This window comes from Oncorhynchus kisutch, linkage group LG25 (genome assembly GCF_002021735.2).
Source record: "Oncorhynchus kisutch isolate 150728-3 linkage group LG25, Okis_V2, whole genome shotgun sequence".
Lineage (NCBI taxonomy): Eukaryota > Metazoa > Chordata > Actinopteri > Salmoniformes > Salmonidae > Oncorhynchus > Oncorhynchus kisutch.
The window spans coordinates 37,897,419-37,915,825 of record NC_034198.2 but is presented as its reverse complement, the minus strand read 5'-3'; the positions used below and the strand labels follow the sequence as shown (position 1 = coordinate 37,915,825).

The window sequence follows — 18,407 nt, the reverse complement described above, 5'->3', positions numbered from 1 at the left end:
TAAATTACTATTGGATAGAAAACACTCTGAAGTTTTTAAAACTGTTTGAATGATGTCTGTGAGTATAACAGAACTCATATGGCAGGTGAAGAAAAATCCAACCTGGGGATATCTGAGGTTGGTCCATTTTCAACTCATCGCCTATTGAAATCCCAGTGGAATATGGATCTGTTTGCACTTCCTATGGCTTCCACTAGATGTCAACAGTCTGTAGAACCTTGAATGAAGCTTCTACTCTGATGTGCCTCCTCCCCCTTTGTTGTTACATCTGCTGCTTGCTGTTTGGTATCTATGTATAGTCACTTTATAAATTACCTGAACTAACCTGTATCCCCGCACATTGACTCGGTACTGGTACCCCCTGTATATAACTGGTGTCACTTTTTGATATATTTTTTTTAAACTTTAGTTTATTTAGTAAATATTTTCTTAACTCTATTTCTTGAACTGCATTGTTGGTTAAGGGCTTGTAAAGTAAGCATTTCACTGTAAGGTGAACTACACCTGTTGTATTCAGCGCTTGTGCCAAATACAATTTGATTTGAATTTGTTTTGTATGTAACTTCAATGATTATGTATGCACTCACTACTGCAAGTCGAAGATGTGTGGATACAATCTTTGGAATACAACATAAGTAATGTTTGGATGTACTCTCACCCACAACAGTTATTAAAAATGTTTATTACAATTAACGAATTAACTTTTTTGACGCTGATTCTTAATATGTCATTAGAACTGTAATTACAAAGATGATTGAGCTGGGTAGGTCTTCCTACTGTTTCTGTCACCAGTGTTACAGTGTGATAACATGACTGACAGCTCCTGTTCTGATTAGAACAAGACAGAGTTGATGTAGAAGGAAGGTCTGATTAGCCTAGTGCTCTGATGTCCCCTGGGTCGTGTTCAATTAGAGAGAAAATATGTTTTTAAATGGTGAGAACTATTATTTTCATTTTCTATTGTGAAACATTTTGCCCAGTGAGCTCAACTTAACACAACCCTGCACTCTGCTAAAGCAGTTTTAGTGGTAGTCCAGTTCACTCAGGATCCCACCAGAGCTCCTATTCCCTTAAATCATTAAGAGCACTGCAGCCAACACTGTACCTGGCCAGCAAAGAACACTGGCCAACAGCCCATTAAAACACTCATCTACTCATCTCTGTCTCCCTCTCTCTCTCTCTCTCTCTCTCTCTCTCTCTCTCTCTACACAGTGAGCACTAAACAGTTGCTGCTAATCTTCTCCTCCTGACTTAGCCCCCCTTTCCCCCACTCCCCGTCCTCCTCCTTTCCCAGGCCCTCTGCCAAGGTTACAACAGGGATGAGAGAGGGAGGAAAGAAATGAGGGGGAGGGGAAACGAGGACTGCAGGGGAGGGACCTGCAGTATGCACGAAGAGCTTCGGTGAAGAGAGGGAATAAGCAGCAGAATCATTTCTGGAGCTGAGCAGCTGCAGGGTATAGAGTCGTGTGTGTCCGTGCAGTATTCATGGCTTTGTGTGTGGTGTGTGACACTGGGACTTGCCCCGGCTCACTTAGCTCACACCCATCGAAGCCACAGGACGTCCCCAGAGCTGCTGTATTAAACAAGGACTGCACTACAGGAACAACCTGACAAGGAGAGAGGAGAAGACAGAAAGGAGAGAGAACACAGAGGAGGAGAGGAGAGCAAGGGGAGAGAGAGAGAACACAGAGGAGAAAGGAGAGAGAGAACACAGAGAAGAAGAGGAGGAGGAGAGGAGAGCAAGGGGAGAGAGAGAGAGAACAGAGAAGAAGAGGAGGACAGGGAAAGAGAGAAGTACACAGGGTGTTGGAGAAGAGAAGAGTAGAGGAGAAGAAGAAGAGGAGCAGAGGAGGAGAAGAGGCGAAGTGGGGAAGAGGAGAGGAAGAGGAGAGAAGTGGAGGAGGAGAAGGGGAAGAGAAGGGGAGGAGGGGAGTACACACCTCAGCTTGTATTAGAAGGAGAAAAGGAAGGTGAGAATCGTCGGAGTGGTTGTAAAGGAGTTGAACTTCTCAGAAGAGACTTCCTGTCATGTTTACTTCAGTCCGGACCCTTTGTGTTCAGGACACAATGTCCAGGCTACTATCCTCAGAGTCTGGGCGCTGCCGATGAGTCCGTCCATACAGCCGCTGCATACACCGAGCACTGTCTCTTTTACCGTACTTTGTTGTTGGTCAGGAGGGAGGCACAAAGGGAGCTGAAATGCAGAATGTACCGGATGAATGGAGGGAAGAACAGAGGACTGGAGGAGGAGGAGAGGTGGATGCTAAACCCTGGGAGGGTAGAGACGCCTTATTCCAAATTAACACTGTTAACTCCAAACAGGATATGGACACTGGGAAAGAGAATGGAGAGACCGGGGTTAAGGAGAGGAGGAAGGAGAATGTAGAGATGATGAACGAAGGGGGAAAGGGGACGGAGAAAGAGTCGCTGATGATGGAGCTGACCCGTTTGGTTCAGAAGACAGTGAAGGAGAGTAGCTGGTGGGAGAGGCGAGGCATCGACATCACTATCCTGATCCTGGCCTTTCTCCTGTTACCTCCAGGTAATCCATACACCTGTCTCACACACTTCATACACCTGTCTCACACACTTCATACACCTTTATCACACACTTCATACACCTGTCTCACACACTTCATACACCTGTCTCACACACCTGTCTCACACACTTCATACACCTGTCTCACACACTTCATACACCTGTCTCACACACTTCATACACCTGTCTCACACACTTCATACACCTGTCTCACACACCTGTCTCACACACTTCATACACCTGTCTCACACACTTCATACACCTGTCTCACACACTTCATACACCTGTCTCACACACTTCATACACCTGTATCACACACTTCATACACCTGTCTCACACACCTGTCTCACACACTTCATACACCTGTCTCACACACTTCATACACCTGTCTCACAGACTTCATACACCTGCCTCACACACTTCATACACCTGTCTCACACACTTCAAACACCTGTCTCACACACTTCAAACACCTGTCTCACACACTTCATACACCTGTCTCACACACCTGTATCACACACTTTATACACCTGTCTCACAGACTTCATACACCTGTCTCACACACTTCATACACCTGTCTCACACACTTCATACACCTGTATCACACACTTCATACACCTGTCTCACACACCTGTCTCACACACTTCATACAACTGTCTCACACACTTCATACACCTGTCTCACACACTTCATACACCTGCCTCACACACTTCATACACCTGTCTCACACACTTCAAACACCTGTCTCACACACTTCAAACACCTGTCTCACACACTTCATACACCTGTCTCACACACCTGTATCACACACTTTATACACCTGTCTCACAGACTTCATACACCTGTCTCACACACTTCATACACCTTTATCCTATCCCAAGGTAAGACATCTACCTGCACATCGCAATACATACATCCGTCTCACAGACTTTATAGTGGTCCTCTCTGGCTTAGTTGGTAGAGCTTGCAAAGCCAGGATTGTGGGTTCGATTGCTGCTGGGTTCACGTATGCACGCATGACTGCAAGTCGCTTTGGATAAAAGTGTCTGCTAAATGGCATTATGATATACTAAAGGTAAACATAGATTTACCTCATTCAGTTCACCAGGTAAGACACCAGGTCACAGCTTGACCTGAAACACCTGTCTGGTGCTTGTCTCCACCCCCCCACCACATTTATCCCCATTTTCCCCATTATCCCCTGTGTATTTATACCTGTGTTTTCTGTTTATCTGTTGCCAGTTTGTCTTGTTTTATCAGGTCTTACCAGCGTGTTTCCCCTTTTCTCCAGTTCTCCAGTTCTTGTTTTCTAGTCTTCCCGATTCTAACCTTTCTGCCTGTCCTGAACCTGAACCTGCCTGCCGTTCTGTCCCTGATTGACTCTGTCTTGGATTTACGAACCTCTGCCTGCCCTCGACCAGCCCCTTGCATGTCCCTTTGTTATAATAAATATTCTGAGAACCGAACTATCCGCCTCCTCTGTCTGCGTCTGGGTCATATTCTGAGTCGTGATAATATGAACTGGCCATGACTGACCCAGCAGACTCGGACCAGCTCCGCAACGCTATCTCCTTCCAAGGAGCTGCGATTCCTCAGATGATCTATTAGGCAACAAGCCTCTAGGGTAAACCCCCAGACTCTCAGTAACCCCGCTACCAGCGGCACTTCTCCCCAGCCTCCCCCGGCACCCCGAGAACCCCGCTTACCTCCTCCGGAGCGCTACGCTGGTGATCCGGGAACCTGCCGGGCGTTTCTCTCTCAATGCTCCCTCATCCTTGAGCTGCAGCCCTCTTTGTTTTAGCTGAAAGATAGTGTACCTGATAACGCTGGTGTCCGGGAGGGCTCTCGCCTGGGCTATGGCGGTGTGGGAGCAATAATCCACCGTTTGCCTCAGTTTGGAGGAGTTTGTGGTGGAGGTTAGCAAGGTGGTAGAAAGGTGCCTTCAGCTACTTCAACTGTGCCAATTTCTCTTTGTGGAGAAGAAAGACAAAACCCTGGGCCTGTGTATCGACTATCGGGGCCTTAATGACATCACGGTTAACTCATCTCCTCAGCTTTCAAGCCTCTCCAGGGGGTGACGATCTTCTCGAAGATGGACCTTCAGAACGCCTACCACCTGGTTCGGAGATGGGAAGGAGACGAATGGAAAACAGCCTTTAACACTGCTAGCGGGCACTAAGAGTACCTTGTTATGCCATTCGGACTGACCAATGCTTCCGCAGTGTTCCAGGCCCTGGTCAATGATGTGCTCTGTGACCTGTTGAACCGGTTTGTGTTTGTCTACCTTGACGACATCCTTGTTTTTTCCCATTCAGCTCAAGAGCACGTCCTTCATGTCCGACAGGTTCTTCAGCGTCTCCTGGAGAACCAGCTTTTTGTTAAAGCAGATAAATGTGACTTCCATCGCTCCACCATTTCCTTCCTAGGATACGTCGTCGCTGCAGGAAATATTCAGATGGGATTCTGACAAGGTGGAAGTGGTGGTATATTGGCCTCAACCCACATCCAGAGTGCAGCTGCAACGCTTCCTGGGGTTTGCTCATTTTTACCACCATTACCACGGGTTACAGCACCCTAGCTTCCCCTATCTGAGCACTCACCTCTCCCAAGGTTCAGTTCACGTGGTCTCCAGCAGCTGACCAGGTGTTCTCGGACCTCAAGCATCGATTCACCACAGCTCCCATTTTAATTCATCCGGACCTGTCCCGTCAGTTTGTGGTGGAGGTTGAGTCCCAGCTTTCTGCCCAGGACCAAAAGCTGCATCCCTGCGCTTTCCCTTCCCATTGTCATAATGCCGCTGAGAGGAACTATGACGTGGGAAATCGAGAACTACTCGTGGTCAGAATGGCGATGGAGGAGTGGAGCCTCTGGTTAGAGGGGCCGGAACATCCAATCTTAGTGTGGACTGACCATAAGAACCTGGAATATCTCTGCACCGCTAAGCACCTCAACTCAAGGCAGGCTCGATGGGCCTTGTTGTTAAATTCAATTTGACTATCTCCTACTACCCTGGGTCCAAGAATGTGAAGCCTGATGCGCTCTCATGCCTGTATAGCCCGTTGCCACACCGCCTGACCCCGAGACCATCCTCCGTACCTCCTGTCTATCGGCTGCACTCATCTGGGGTATAGAGAGCCTGGTCTGTAACCAGATGTTTGTCCCAGACTCTGCCCTTTCTCCTGGTCCTGAAATGGGTGCATTCCTCTAGACTGACCTGCCATCCTGGTTCCCGTCGTACCCTGGCTTTCATCCGACAAAGTCTTTGGTGGCCCACCATGGTTCCTGACGTCTCTACATTTGTCGCTGCCTGCACTGTGTGTGCACAGAATAAAACTCCACGGCAAGCTCTGGCTGGCCTCATTCAACCACTCCCTGTTCCTCTCCACCCCTGGTCCCATATATCCCTGGGCTTCGTCACTGGTCTTCTTCCGTCAGATGGCAACACCACTATCCTTTCGGTGGTGGATAGGTTTTCCAAAGCCACCCATTTCATTCCCCTTCCCAAGTTACCCTCAGGCAAGGAGACAGCCCAGCTCATGATGCAGCACGTCTTCCAGATCCATGGACTTCCGGTTGACATGGTCTCTGATCACGGTCCTCAGTTCTCGCCCCGATTCCGGAAGGCGTTCTTCACCCTCATCGGGTCGTCAGCCAGTCTGTCATCCGGTTTTCATCCCCAGTCTAACGGCCAGTTGGAGTGAGCCAATCAGGAACTGGAGACGGCTCTTTGTTGCCTCCTCTCCCCAATCCCATCAACTGGAGCAAGCAACTTGTGTGGGTGGAAAACGTCCACAACACCCTTCCCTGCTCGGCCACTGGTCTCTCGCCTTTAGAGAGTTCCTTGATATATCAGCCCCTGCTCTTTCCTGAGCAAGAGGAAGAAGTCAACGTACCCTCTGCCCAGATGTTTGTCCGCCGCTGTCGCTGTACCTGGAAGAGAGCCCGGTCCGCTCTTATCAAGACCACCTCCAGGTATCGTCTCGGGCAGAGGGTATGGCTTTCCACTCCGGATGGAGTTCCCCAAACTTTCCCCCTGCTTTATCATCCCTTTCCCCCATCTCTAAAATCCTTAGTCCCACTGCTGTTCGCCTTCTATTGTCCCACACCCTCCGTATAATTTCCACTTTTCATGTGTCTTATGATTAAACCTCTGTCTCACAGCCCTGCGTCTCCTTTTGCCAGTTTGTCCTGTTTGGTCAGGTCTTACCAGCGTGTTTCTCCTGTTCTCAAGTTCTTGTTTTCTAGTCTTCCCGGTTCTGACCTTTCTGCCTGTCTTGAGCCTGCCTGCTGTTCTGTCCCTGATTGACTCTGCCTTGGATTACGAACTTCTGCCTGCCCTTGACCTGCCCTTTGCCTGTCCATTATTATTATAAATATCCAGAGAACCGAACAATCTGCCTCCTGTGTCTTTGTCTGGGTCATATCCTGAGTCGTGATACACGTGTCTAACAACCGCAAAACTGGTTGAATTGACATCTTTTCAAACTATTTTGCTCACTGGGTTTTAGCCTGGTCAACCAGGTTGACAATTGGTTCAATAGTGAGAGTAACATTTAGTCTGGTTAAACCAGGCTGACGCCTCAAACATATTTGTATAGGTTTACCACATCCTGTGTAACATGCAGATATGTTGTAAATACACAGGGAGAAGGGACGTGAGAAATCCACTGTACTAAAACATGAAGGATTATGGCTGTAAAGTAATCCCAGATTTGAGTCATCTGGCCAAACAAGGTCCCCCAGAGGAGAAGGGTCAGGACCAGAAACGGATACCACGTGCTTGATAGCAGAATAAAATGTTCATGGAAGCTGTTCTCTAAGTTGTGTTTCAAATGGCAGGAGTAGAATGGAGTAGAACTGTGTTGCAAAATGGTCCAATTAAGATCTTTTTTTATGCTTATTCGTGTAGCCTAGTCACAGAGCTGTTTGTCATGACAATTACCAGTTGGCAAGACATGAAAAACAGATCTGGGACCAGGCTAACGCTAATGGCTAGATGTTTGCCTGTTCTACATTCCATAATGTGGAATATTTGCGTCTAGAACAACGTGTAAACTTTCCACCCTTTGTTAGACTCCATTTCCTCCCAACTTCTTCCCCATATCCCTCACTCTATCACGCCCTGACCTTAGAGAGCTTTTTATATCTCTATTTTGGTTTGGTCAGGGTGTGATTTGGGTGGGCATTCTATGTTCTTTTTTCTATGTTTTGTATTTCTTTTTTTGGCCGGGTATGGTTCTCAATCAGGGACAGCTAACTATCATTGTCTCTGATTGGGAACCATACTTAGGTAGCTTTTTCCCACCTATGTTTTGTGGGTAGTTATTTTCTGTTTAGTGTTTTCTGCACCTGACAGGACTGTTTCGGTTTCGTTTACTCTCTTTGTTATTTTGTTATAGAGTTCAGTTTAAATAAAAAGCACAAACACTTACCACGCTGCGCTTTGGTCCGATTATTCCTCATCCGACGACGACACCTGTTACACTCTCCTTAACTCCTCAACTACATCTCTCCTTAACTCTTCAACTACATCTCTCCTTAACTCCTCAACTACATCTCTCCTTAACTCCTCAACTACATCTCTCCTTAACTCCTCAACTACATCTCTCCTTCCACATACCCCTCTCTCCTCAACTACACCTCTCCTTACCGATATCCTTCTCTCCTTAACTCCTCAACTACATCTCTCCTTAACTCCTTAACTACATCTCTACTTAACTCCTCAACTACATCTCTCCTTAACTCCTCAACTACATCTCTCCTTAACTCCTCAACTACATCTCTCCTTCCACATACCCCTCTCTCCTCAACTACACCTCTCCTTACCGATATCCTTCTCTCCTTAACTCCTCAACTACATCTCTCCTTAACTCCTCAACTACATCTCTACTTAACTCCTCAACTACATCTCTCCTTAACTCCTCAACTACATCTCTCCTCAACTCCTCAACTACACCTCTCCTTCCCCATATCCCTCTCTCCTTAACTCCTCAACTACATTTCTCCTTCCCCATATCTCTCTCTCCTTAACTCCTTAACTCCTCAACTATATCTCTCCTTCCCCATATCCCTCTCTCCTCAGCTCCTCAACTACACATCTCCTTCCCCATATCCCTCTCTCCTTAACTCCTCAACTACATATCTCCTTCCCCATATCCCTACTCAACTACGTACATCTCTCCTTCCCCATATCCCTCTCTCCTCATCTCCTCAACTACACCTCTCCTTCCCCATATCCCTCTCTCCTTATCTCCTCAACTACATCTCTCCTTCTCCATATCCCTACGCAACTACATACATCTCTCCTTCCCCATATCCCTCTCTCCTTATCTCCTCAACTACATCTCTCCTTCCCCATATCCCTCTCTCCTTATCTCCTCAACTACACCTCTCCTTCCCCATATCCCTCTCTCAACTACATCTCTCCTTCCCCATATCCCTCTCTCCTTATCTCCTCAACTACATCTCTCCTTCTCCATATCCCTACTCAACTACGTAAATCTCTCCTTCCCCATATCCCTCTCTCCTTATCTCCTCAACTACATCTCTCCTTCCCCATAGCCCTCTCTCCTTATCTTCTCAACTACATCTCTACTTCCCCATATCCCTATCTCCTAATCTCCTCAACTACATCTCTCCTTCCCCATATCCTCTCTCCTCAAATACATCTCTCCTTCCCCATAGCCCTCTCTCCTTATCTCCTCAACTACACCTCTCCTTCCCCATATCCCTCTCTCCTTATCTCCTCAACGACATCTCTCCTTCCCCATATCCATCTCTCAACTACACCTCTCCTTCCCCATAGCCCTCTCTCCTTATCTCTTCAACTACATCTCTCCTTCCCCATATCCCTCTCTCCTTATCTCCTCAACGACACCTCTCCTTCCCCATACCCCTCTCTCCTCAACTACACCTCTCCTTCCCCATATCCGTCTCTCCTTATCTCCTCAACTACATCTCTCCATCCCTATATCCCTCTCTCCTCAACTACATCTCTCCTTCCCCATACCCCTCTCTCCTAAACTACACCTCTCCTTCCCCATACCCCTCTCTCCTCAACTATATCTTTCCTTCCCCATACCCCTCCCTCCTCAACTACACCTCTCCTTCCCCATATCCCTCTCTCCTTATCTCCTCAACTACACCTCTCCTTCCCCATATCCCTCTCTCCTTATCTCCTCAACTATGCCTCTCCTTCCCCATACCCCTCTCTCCTCAACTACATCTCTCCATCCCTATATCCCTCTCTCCTCATCTCCTCTACTCATCTCCCCTTCTTTGTTTCTCCTCCAGCCTTTCTGCTGCTGGGCTCATCCCAGGTCCTGGTGTTTGTCCTGGGCATGGTGCTGATGGGGGTGTCCCATGCTGTCATTTCCATTAAGGGAACCCACCTGGCCAGCCACGGATCGCTGAGCGAGTCCCCCGCCTGGGCCGAGTTCTGGGCTGTGTTCTTTATAGAGGTAAGAGGGGGTGGTCGGGGGGGGGGATCTGTGATCTAATGTCACCAGATACATGGTATAATTGCTGTATTTTCAGCTAGTAATTCAGCTATCTGTCTGTCCAGGTGTGTGGGTCGTTCACAGCAAGGGCAGGTGTAACAGGCCACATTAAGATGCATCATGCCCACACCAACGTGATCGGCCTGGGTGACTCCAGCACCTGGAAGATACCCTGTCTACCCCGGAGCATCTACCTGTTCATCGCACCCCTGGCTATACCCATTATCACACCTCTGGTGGCACTAGGTGAGGCAAAGACAGGGTGTGTGTGTGTGTTTCCAGGTGTAGCGTCTACACGTGCGCTGTGTAAGAGACATAATGCTCTGCTGTTAGGTTGTTTTGAAACAGGAGCATGTTGATACCTGTGTTAAGAGAATCATGTTTGACAGGCTGACAATAACATTATTGTTTAGGCCCCTTCTTATTTACATTGATATTTTCACTCCAGGCTGTGATGGTGGAACTGTCTGTGTCTCTGGTCTGTGTCTCTGGTCTGTGTCTCTGGTCTGTGTCTCTGGTCTCTGGTCCCTGTCTCTGTCTCTGGTCCCTGTCTCTGTCTCTGGTCTCTGTCTCTGGTCCCTGTCTCTGGTCTCTGGTCTCTGGTCTCTGGTCTCTGGTCCCTGTCTCTGTCTCTGGTCCCTGTCTCTGTCTCTGGTCTCTGTCTCTGGTCTCTGGTCCCTGTCTCTGGTCTCTGGTCTCTGTTCCCTGTCTCTGTTCCCTGTCTCTGGTCCCTGTCTCTGGTCTCTGGTCTCTGGTCCCTGTCTCTGGTCTCTGGTCTCTGGTCCCTGTCTCTGGTCTCTGGTCTCTGTTCCCTGTCTCTGTTCCCTGTCTCTGGTCCCTGTCTCTGGTCTCTAGTCCCTGTCTCTGGTCTCTGGTCCCTGTCTCTGGTCCCTGTCTCTGGTCTCTGTCTCTGGTCCCTGTCTCTGGTCCCTGTCTCTGGTCTCTGTCTCTGGTCCCTGGTCCCTGTCTCTGGTCCCTGTCTCTGGTCTCTGGTCCCTGTCTCTGGTCCCTGTCTCTGGTCTCTGGTCCCTGTCTCTGGTCCTTGTCTCTGGTCCCTGTCTCTGTCTCTGGTCCCTGTCTCTGGTCCCTGTCTCTGGTCTCTGGTCCCTGTCTCTGGTCTCTGGTCTCTGTCTCTGGTCTCTGTCTCTGATCTCTGGTCCCTGTCTCTGGTCCCTGTCTCTGGTCCCTGTCTCTGGTCTCTGGTCTCTGTCTCTGGTCCCTGTCTCTGGTCCCTGTCTCTGGTCCCTGTCTCTGGTCTCTGGTCCCTGGTCCCTGTCTCTGGTCCCTGTCTCTGGTCCCTGTCTCTGGTCTCTGGTCTCTGTCTCTGGTCCCTGTCTCTGGTCCCTGTCTCTGGTCTCTGTCTCTGTCTCTGGTCTCTGGTCCCTGGTCCCTGTCTCTGGTCTCTGTCTCTGATACATGTCTTTGTCCCTGTCCCTTGTCTCTCTCTGATCCTTGTCCCTGTCCCTGTCGTGTGACTGTATCTGACTGTGTGTTGTAACTGATTGTGTGTGTCCCTGACTGTTACTGTATCTATCTGTGATGTCCCCGTGGGCTTTCGACTGGATCACTTATGACAATTTACCAAAACGCAACACGCCTTTCAAAGTGTGTTGCATTATTGGGAGAAAAACTGTCAGACTTGCGCCTACATGTCGACTCCATGAACTTTACAAAACAATCATGTGATCAAAGATCATGAAGTTCTGACTGCAGTCGACTGCAAGTTTCTGCATTTTGTTCTTCACCAACTTCATCCTGCAGCATCGCCTGCATTGTGGGAGGATCTATCGTCAACCAATCATTAGGCTGTTTTTATTTCACCCACAGGAACGTGACCAAAGACAGGACTGAAACAGGAACCAAAACACCGCAATTTATGTGTACAGTGGTTATATATAAATGAATGTGATATTTGAGGCTCTCTCTCTCTCTCTCTCTCTCACCAACGTACACAACGTACACACATACAGTACCAGTCAAAAGATTGGACACATCTACTCATTCAAGGGTTTTTCTTTACACACATATAGTCAGTGTGATATTGGGGTTGGAGACATGTTTACCTGGTCATTATAAAGAACAATTTCACTGAGCTTGCAGTTGGAAAACCACATTACTGTCGTAGATGCGCCTCACCCCGACTTCACTCCTCTACTCGTCTACAGGCGGATGCTTTCGCCCTACCACTCAAATGAGCCCCCCCCCCCTGTCTGTGTGTGTCCTGTAGGTCAGCTGAAGGACCACTCGGTGAGCCAGGCCCTGAGGACAATCCTGATGGTGTTCCTGGGGTTCTACTCTCAATACTGGCTACTGATGCGTGTGTCTGGGTTCCAGTGTCCGTACAGCAGCCTCCTCTGCATGTTGCTCTGCAGGGCCATGTTCTCTATACCTTACATACACGTTAACATCTTCCAGGTGAGATGGTGAACAACACGCATGTACACACCCGGACGGACACACACACACACACACACACACACACACACACACACACTTGACTAGATCTTCTTAACTCTTTCTTGAACTGCACGGTTGGTTAAGGCCTTGTAAGGTAACATTTCACAGTAAGGTCTACACTTGTTGTATTCGGCACGTGACAAATAAAGTTTGATTTGATAACAACAAAGACAGGAATAAATGGGTAGTTGCTGATCTGGTCATTATTTGGGTTGATTAGTATTTGGGTCAAACTGTTAACTCAGTCTTTAGTAGAAACCCCCCCCCCCCCCCTCCTCCACACTTCACAATGCAGCATTGTGTCCTCACAGCTTCTACCAGGAATTTGAACATTTCAGGCAGTTCAAAGGCTACAGAAAAAAACCATTCATGCATAACTTTCCCAGACGTAGCCTTTCGTTTCCAGTCTATTGTGTTAATGAGTACAAAAGGTTTTTTTGAAGTGGGATTGAATGAATCAGTGATTATTGATGTAGTTTAAACCCATGGGGTAGAAGTGGGGTGGGGGGCGGGGGGGGACGATTGTGTCAAAAGTAGTGCACTAAACTGGGAATTCCGTGCAATTTGGGATGCAGTCCTTATGTTCTTCAGGGTTGAGTACTAAACGTGAAGGAAAAACCTCTTCCCCTACTAGTATGTTGTTGTTCTGTTTGTGTTTCTATTGTTGTCCCCATCCTCCCTGGTTCTCCCACTGTGACTGTCCCTGTACTGTTGTCACCATCCTCCCTGGTTCTCCCACTGTGACTGTCCCTGTACTGTTGTCACCATCCTCCCTGGTTCTCCCACTGTGACTGTCCCTCTATTGTTGTCACCATCCTCCCTGGTACTCCCACTGTGACTGTCCCTCTATTGTTGTCACCATCCTCCCTGGTTCTCCCACTGTGACTGTCCCTGTACTGTTGTCCCCATCCTCCCTGGTTCTCCCACTGTGACTGTCCCTCTCGGGTCCTGTACTGTTGACAACATCCTCCCTGGTTCTCCCACTGTGACTGTCCCTCTCGAGCCCTCTACTGTTGTCCCCATCCTCCCTGGTTCTCCCACTGTGACTGTCCCTGTACTGTTGTCCCCATCCTCCCTGGTTCTCCCACTGTGGCTGTCCCTCTATTGTTGTCCCCATCCTCCCTGGTACCCCCACTGTGACTGTCCCTCTTGAGCCCTCTACTGTTGACAACATCCTCCCTGGTACCCCCACTGTGACTGTCCCTGTACTGTTGTCCCCATCCTCCCTGGTTCTCCCACTGTGACTGTCCCTCTACTGTTGTCCCCATCCTCCCTGGTTCTCCCACTGTGACTGTCCCTCTCGGGCCCTGTACTGTTGTCCCCATCCTCCCTGGTACCCCCACTGTGACTGTCCCTGTACTGTTGTCCCCATCCTCCCTGGTACTCCCACTGTGGCTGTCCCTCTCGGGTCCTGTACTGTTGACACCATCCTCCCTGGTTCTCCCACTGTGACTGTCCCTGTACTGTTGTCCCCATCCTCCCTGGTACTCCCACTGTGGCTGTCCCTCTCGGGTCCTGTACTGTTGACACCATCCTCCCTGGTACTCCCACTGTGACTGTCCCTCTCGAGCCCTCTACTGTTGACACCATCCTCCCTGGTTCTCCCACTGTGACTGTCCCTCTTGAGCCCTCTACTGTTGACACCATCCTCCCTGGTTCTCCCACTGTGACTGTCCCTCTCGAGCCCTCTACTGTTGACACCATCCTCCCTGGTTCTCCCACTGTGACTGTCCCTCTCGAGCCCTCTACTGTTGACACCATCCTCCCTGGTTCTCCCACTGTGACTGTCCCTCTCGGGCCCTGTACTGTTTTCACCATCCTCCCTGGTTCTCCCACTGTGACTGTCCATCTTGAGCCCTCTACTGTTGACACCATCCTCCCTGGTACTCCCACTGTGACTGTCCCTGTACTGTTGTCCCCATCCTCCCTGGTACTCCCACTGTGACTGTCCCTCTCGGGTCCTGTACTGTTGACAACATCCTCCCTGGTACTCCCACTGTGACTGTCCCTGTACTGTTGTCACCATTGCAGAAGTATGTAACTGAATGGATGGTCCCATAGAGATGAATAGTAATGTTTATAGGTAGATCTCCAGCAGCCTGTTTCTCTGGACTCTACATCCCAACGTTCTACTATATTGTGAATGTGTCCAGAACAGCAAGAACATGTTTCTCTGGACTCTACATCCCAACGTTCTACTATATTGTGAATGTGTTCATGGCAGCAACAACATGCCAACAGTTTCTCTGTGGGTATCTTTCTCTTCACTGAATCAGCAGGGTTTCACACAAACCCTGAGCAGGTCTTTCCTTTAAACCGTCCTCTCCTGTTCCGTACAGCACATCGGCCTGTCTATGTTCTCCCCGACCCGCCGGCCCAAGAGGATTTACCAGATGACCCACGGGGTTCTGAACCTTCCCCGGAACCCCCTGCTGGACTGGACCTTCGGACACTCCCTCATCAACTGTCACGTGGAACACCACCTCTTCCCCTTCCTCTCGGACAACATGTGTCTCAAGGTACAATGTGTTTGTGTCCCAAATGGCACCCTATTCCCCATAGGGCTCAGGTCAAAAGTAGTGCACTACCTAGGGAATAGGATACCATAGGACACAGACAGTATGTCTGTCAAATATGTGTGGGGAAAGTCAGGATTGGGGCCAATTCCATTTCACATTTACTAATTGAAAAGCAATTGATCAAATTGAAATGGAATTGACCCCAACCTTGTTTACATTGCAATAACAGTATATCTGTCAAATATACATTAATCAAATTAGCTTCTTTCAAGACAATTACATTCACTTTCACCTCTTAACTACTTGGAACTTTATGACAACTGCTGATGTAAAACAAAAATGTCTTGATAAAATAAATGTGATCGATATGAACCTATTTCCTTTCCTCCCTCCTCTCCTCTCAGGTAAAGCCCATCGTGTCCCAGTATCTAAAGGAGAAGGAGCTTCCATACCAGGAAGACACATATCTCTCCCGTCTGCAGCTCTTCTTTCACAAGTACCAGGAGCTCATGGTGTTCGCCCCGCCCATCACCGAGCTGGTGGGGGTGCAGTGATGGAGGGGAGAAGGAGAGAGGGAGACAGAGAGCGGGAGACAGAGAGAGGGAGACAGAGAGAGGGAGACAGAGAGAGGGAGACAGAGAGAGGGAGACAGAGAGAGGGCGACAGAGAGCGGGAGACAGAGAGAGGGAGACAGAGAGAGGGCGACAGAGAGAGGGAGACAGAGAGAGGGCGACAGAGAGCGGGAGACAGAGAGAGGGCGACAGAGAGCGGGAGACAGAGAGAGGGAGACAGAGAGAGGGAGACAGAGAGAGGGCGACAGAGAGAGGGAGACAGAGAGAGGGAGACAGAGAGAGGGCGACAGAGAGAGGGAGACAGAGAGAGGGCGACAGAGAGAGGGAGACAGAGAGAGGGCGACAGAGAGCGGGAGACAGAGAGAGGGAGACAGAGAGAGGGAGACAGAGAGAGGGCGACAGAGAGAGGGAGACAGAGAGAGGGCGACAGAGAGCGGGAGACAGAGAGAGGGAGACAGAGAGAGGGAGACAGAGAGAGGGCGACAGAGAGAGGGAGACAGAGAGAGGGCGACAGAGAGAGGGAGACAGAGAGAGGGCGACAGAGAGAGGGCGACAGAGAGCGGGAGACAGAGAGAGGGCGACAGAGAGAGGGAGACAGAGAGAGGGAGACAGAGAGAGGGAGACAGAGAGAGGGCGACAGAGAGCTGGAGAGAGAGAGAGGGAGACAGAGAGAGGGCGACAGAGAGCGGGAGACAGAGAGAGGGAGACAGAGAGAGGGAGACAGAGAGAGGGAGACAGAGAGAGGGAGACAGAGAGAGGGAGACAGAGAGAGGGAGACAGAGAGAGGGAGACAGAGAGAGGGCGACAGAGAGAGGGAGACAGAGAGAGGGCGACAGAGAGCGGGAGACAGAGAGAGGGAGACAGAGAGCGGGAGACAGAGAGAGGGAGACAGAGAGAGGGAGACAGAGAGAGGGAGACAGAGAGCGGGAGACAGAGAGAGGGAGACAGAGAGCGGGAGACAGAGAGAGGGAGACAGAGAGAGGGCGACAGAGAGGGCGACAGAGAGAGGGCGACAGAGAGCGGGAGACAGAGAGAGGGAGACAGAGAGAGGGAGACAGAGAGAGGGCGACAGAGAGAGGGCGACAGAGAGAGGGCGACAGAGAGCGGGAGACAGAGAGAGGGAGACAGAGAGAGGGAGATAGAGAGAGGGAGACAGAGAGAGGGAGACAGAGAGCGGGAGACAGAGAGAGGGAGACAGAGAGCGGGAGACAGAGAGAGGGAGACAGAGAGAGGGCGACAGAGAGAGGGCGACAGAGAGCGGGAGACAGAGAGAGGGAGACAGAGAGAGGGAGACAGAGAGAGGGCGACAGAGAGAGGGCGACAGAGAGAGGGCGACAGAGAGCGGGAGACAGAGAGAGGGAGACAGAGAGAGGGAGACAGAGAGAGGGCGACAGAGAGAGGGAGACAGAGGCCAGAGGTGGAGGATGACATGCACCTACTAACTAACCCACACTGCTGCATGCTGTCATTGGAATAACAGATTGTTAACACTGTCCTATCTAGCAGGATCAATAAGAGCTCAAACGAACTGGCATTAACACAGCTGCAAATTCATCAATTGTTCCTGTGGAAAAACAATTAAATTAACTGTAACGAATACATAATCTACATAATCTAAGACTGTAATATGATAGCTACCAATGATCTCTAGTCAAGACAATGTGTGTAATTAATGGTACATACATATTTTCATAAACTGACCTGTATTGTTCCCTTATGTGATCGTTCAGAGTAATAAAAGAATACAGAAACACACCACATTACCGAGACAGTGTCCAAATCATATTAACATGTAACAATATTAAACCGCTAATATCAATGTGATGTAATTGAAAAACGTCTTGATACCTGCTACAGATGTCTTTTTTGATTTCAAGGCTCATAGGCCTCTCGTCCAAACTAGTCCACTACATTTGACCAAGGCCCATAGGCCTCTCATCGAAACTAGTCCACTACATTTGACCAAGGCTCATAGGCCTCTCGTCCAAACTAGTCCACTACTTTTGACCAAGGCTCATAGGCCTCTCATCGAAACTAGTCCACTACTTTTGACCAAGGCTCATAGGCCTCTCGTCAAAACTAGTGCACTACATTTGACCAAGGCTCATAGGCCTATCGTCAAAACTAGTCCACTACATTTGACCAAGGCTCATAGGGCTATCGTCAAAACTAGTCCACTACATTTGACCAAGGCTCATAGGGCTATCGTCAAAACTAGTCCACTACATTTGACCAAGGCTCATAGGGCTATCATCAAAACTAGTGCAATACATTTGACCAAGGCTCATAGGGCTATCGTCAAAACTAGTGCACTACATTTGACCAAGGCTCATAGGGCTATCATCAAAACTAGTCCACTACATTTGACCAAGGCTCATAGGGCTATCGTCAAAACTAGTGCACTACATTTGACCAAGGCTCATAGGGCTATCATCAAAACAAGTGCACTACATTTGACCAAGGCTCATAGGGCTATCATCAAAACTAGTGCACTACATTTGACCAAGGCTCATAGGGCTATCATCAAAACTAGTGCACTACATTTGACCAAGGCTCATAGGGCTATCATCAAAACGAGTGAATTACATGGAGTAGGGTGACATTTAGGACACATCCTGAATATGTCTAACTGACTGAGGAGATGAATCCGACCAGGAGCGTATTTACCACAGACCGATTGTTTTTTTTTCCAGTTGTTGACACAGAAAACCGTTGTTTGCACTGAAATGACAGTAAATATGAAATAAATCAATGAATCATGTCTGTGCCATTGTGCTATGTTTTCATTCTGAGAAACGTCCCTTAAATAACTGAGATGCTG

The 18,407-nt window shown here is 49.0% G+C and overlaps 1 protein-coding gene across 1 annotated transcript; it reads left to right on the top strand.

Annotated features, from left to right (window-relative positions):
* The first annotated feature begins 1,833 nt into the window (after positions 1–1,833).
* LOC109870461 (fatty acid desaturase 6) lies at positions 1,834–15,670 on the top strand. Its single transcript, XM_020460980.2, has 6 exons — positions 1,834–2,542; positions 9,833–9,999; positions 10,104–10,284; positions 12,266–12,453; positions 14,835–15,014; positions 15,419–15,670. The coding sequence occupies exons 1-6, from the start codon at positions 2,200–2,202 to the stop codon at positions 15,566–15,568; spliced, it is 1,209 nt and encodes a 402-aa protein (XP_020316569.1). The 5' UTR covers positions 1,834–2,199; the 3' UTR covers positions 15,569–15,670.
* The last annotated feature ends 2,737 nt before the right edge of the window (positions 15,671–18,407 follow it).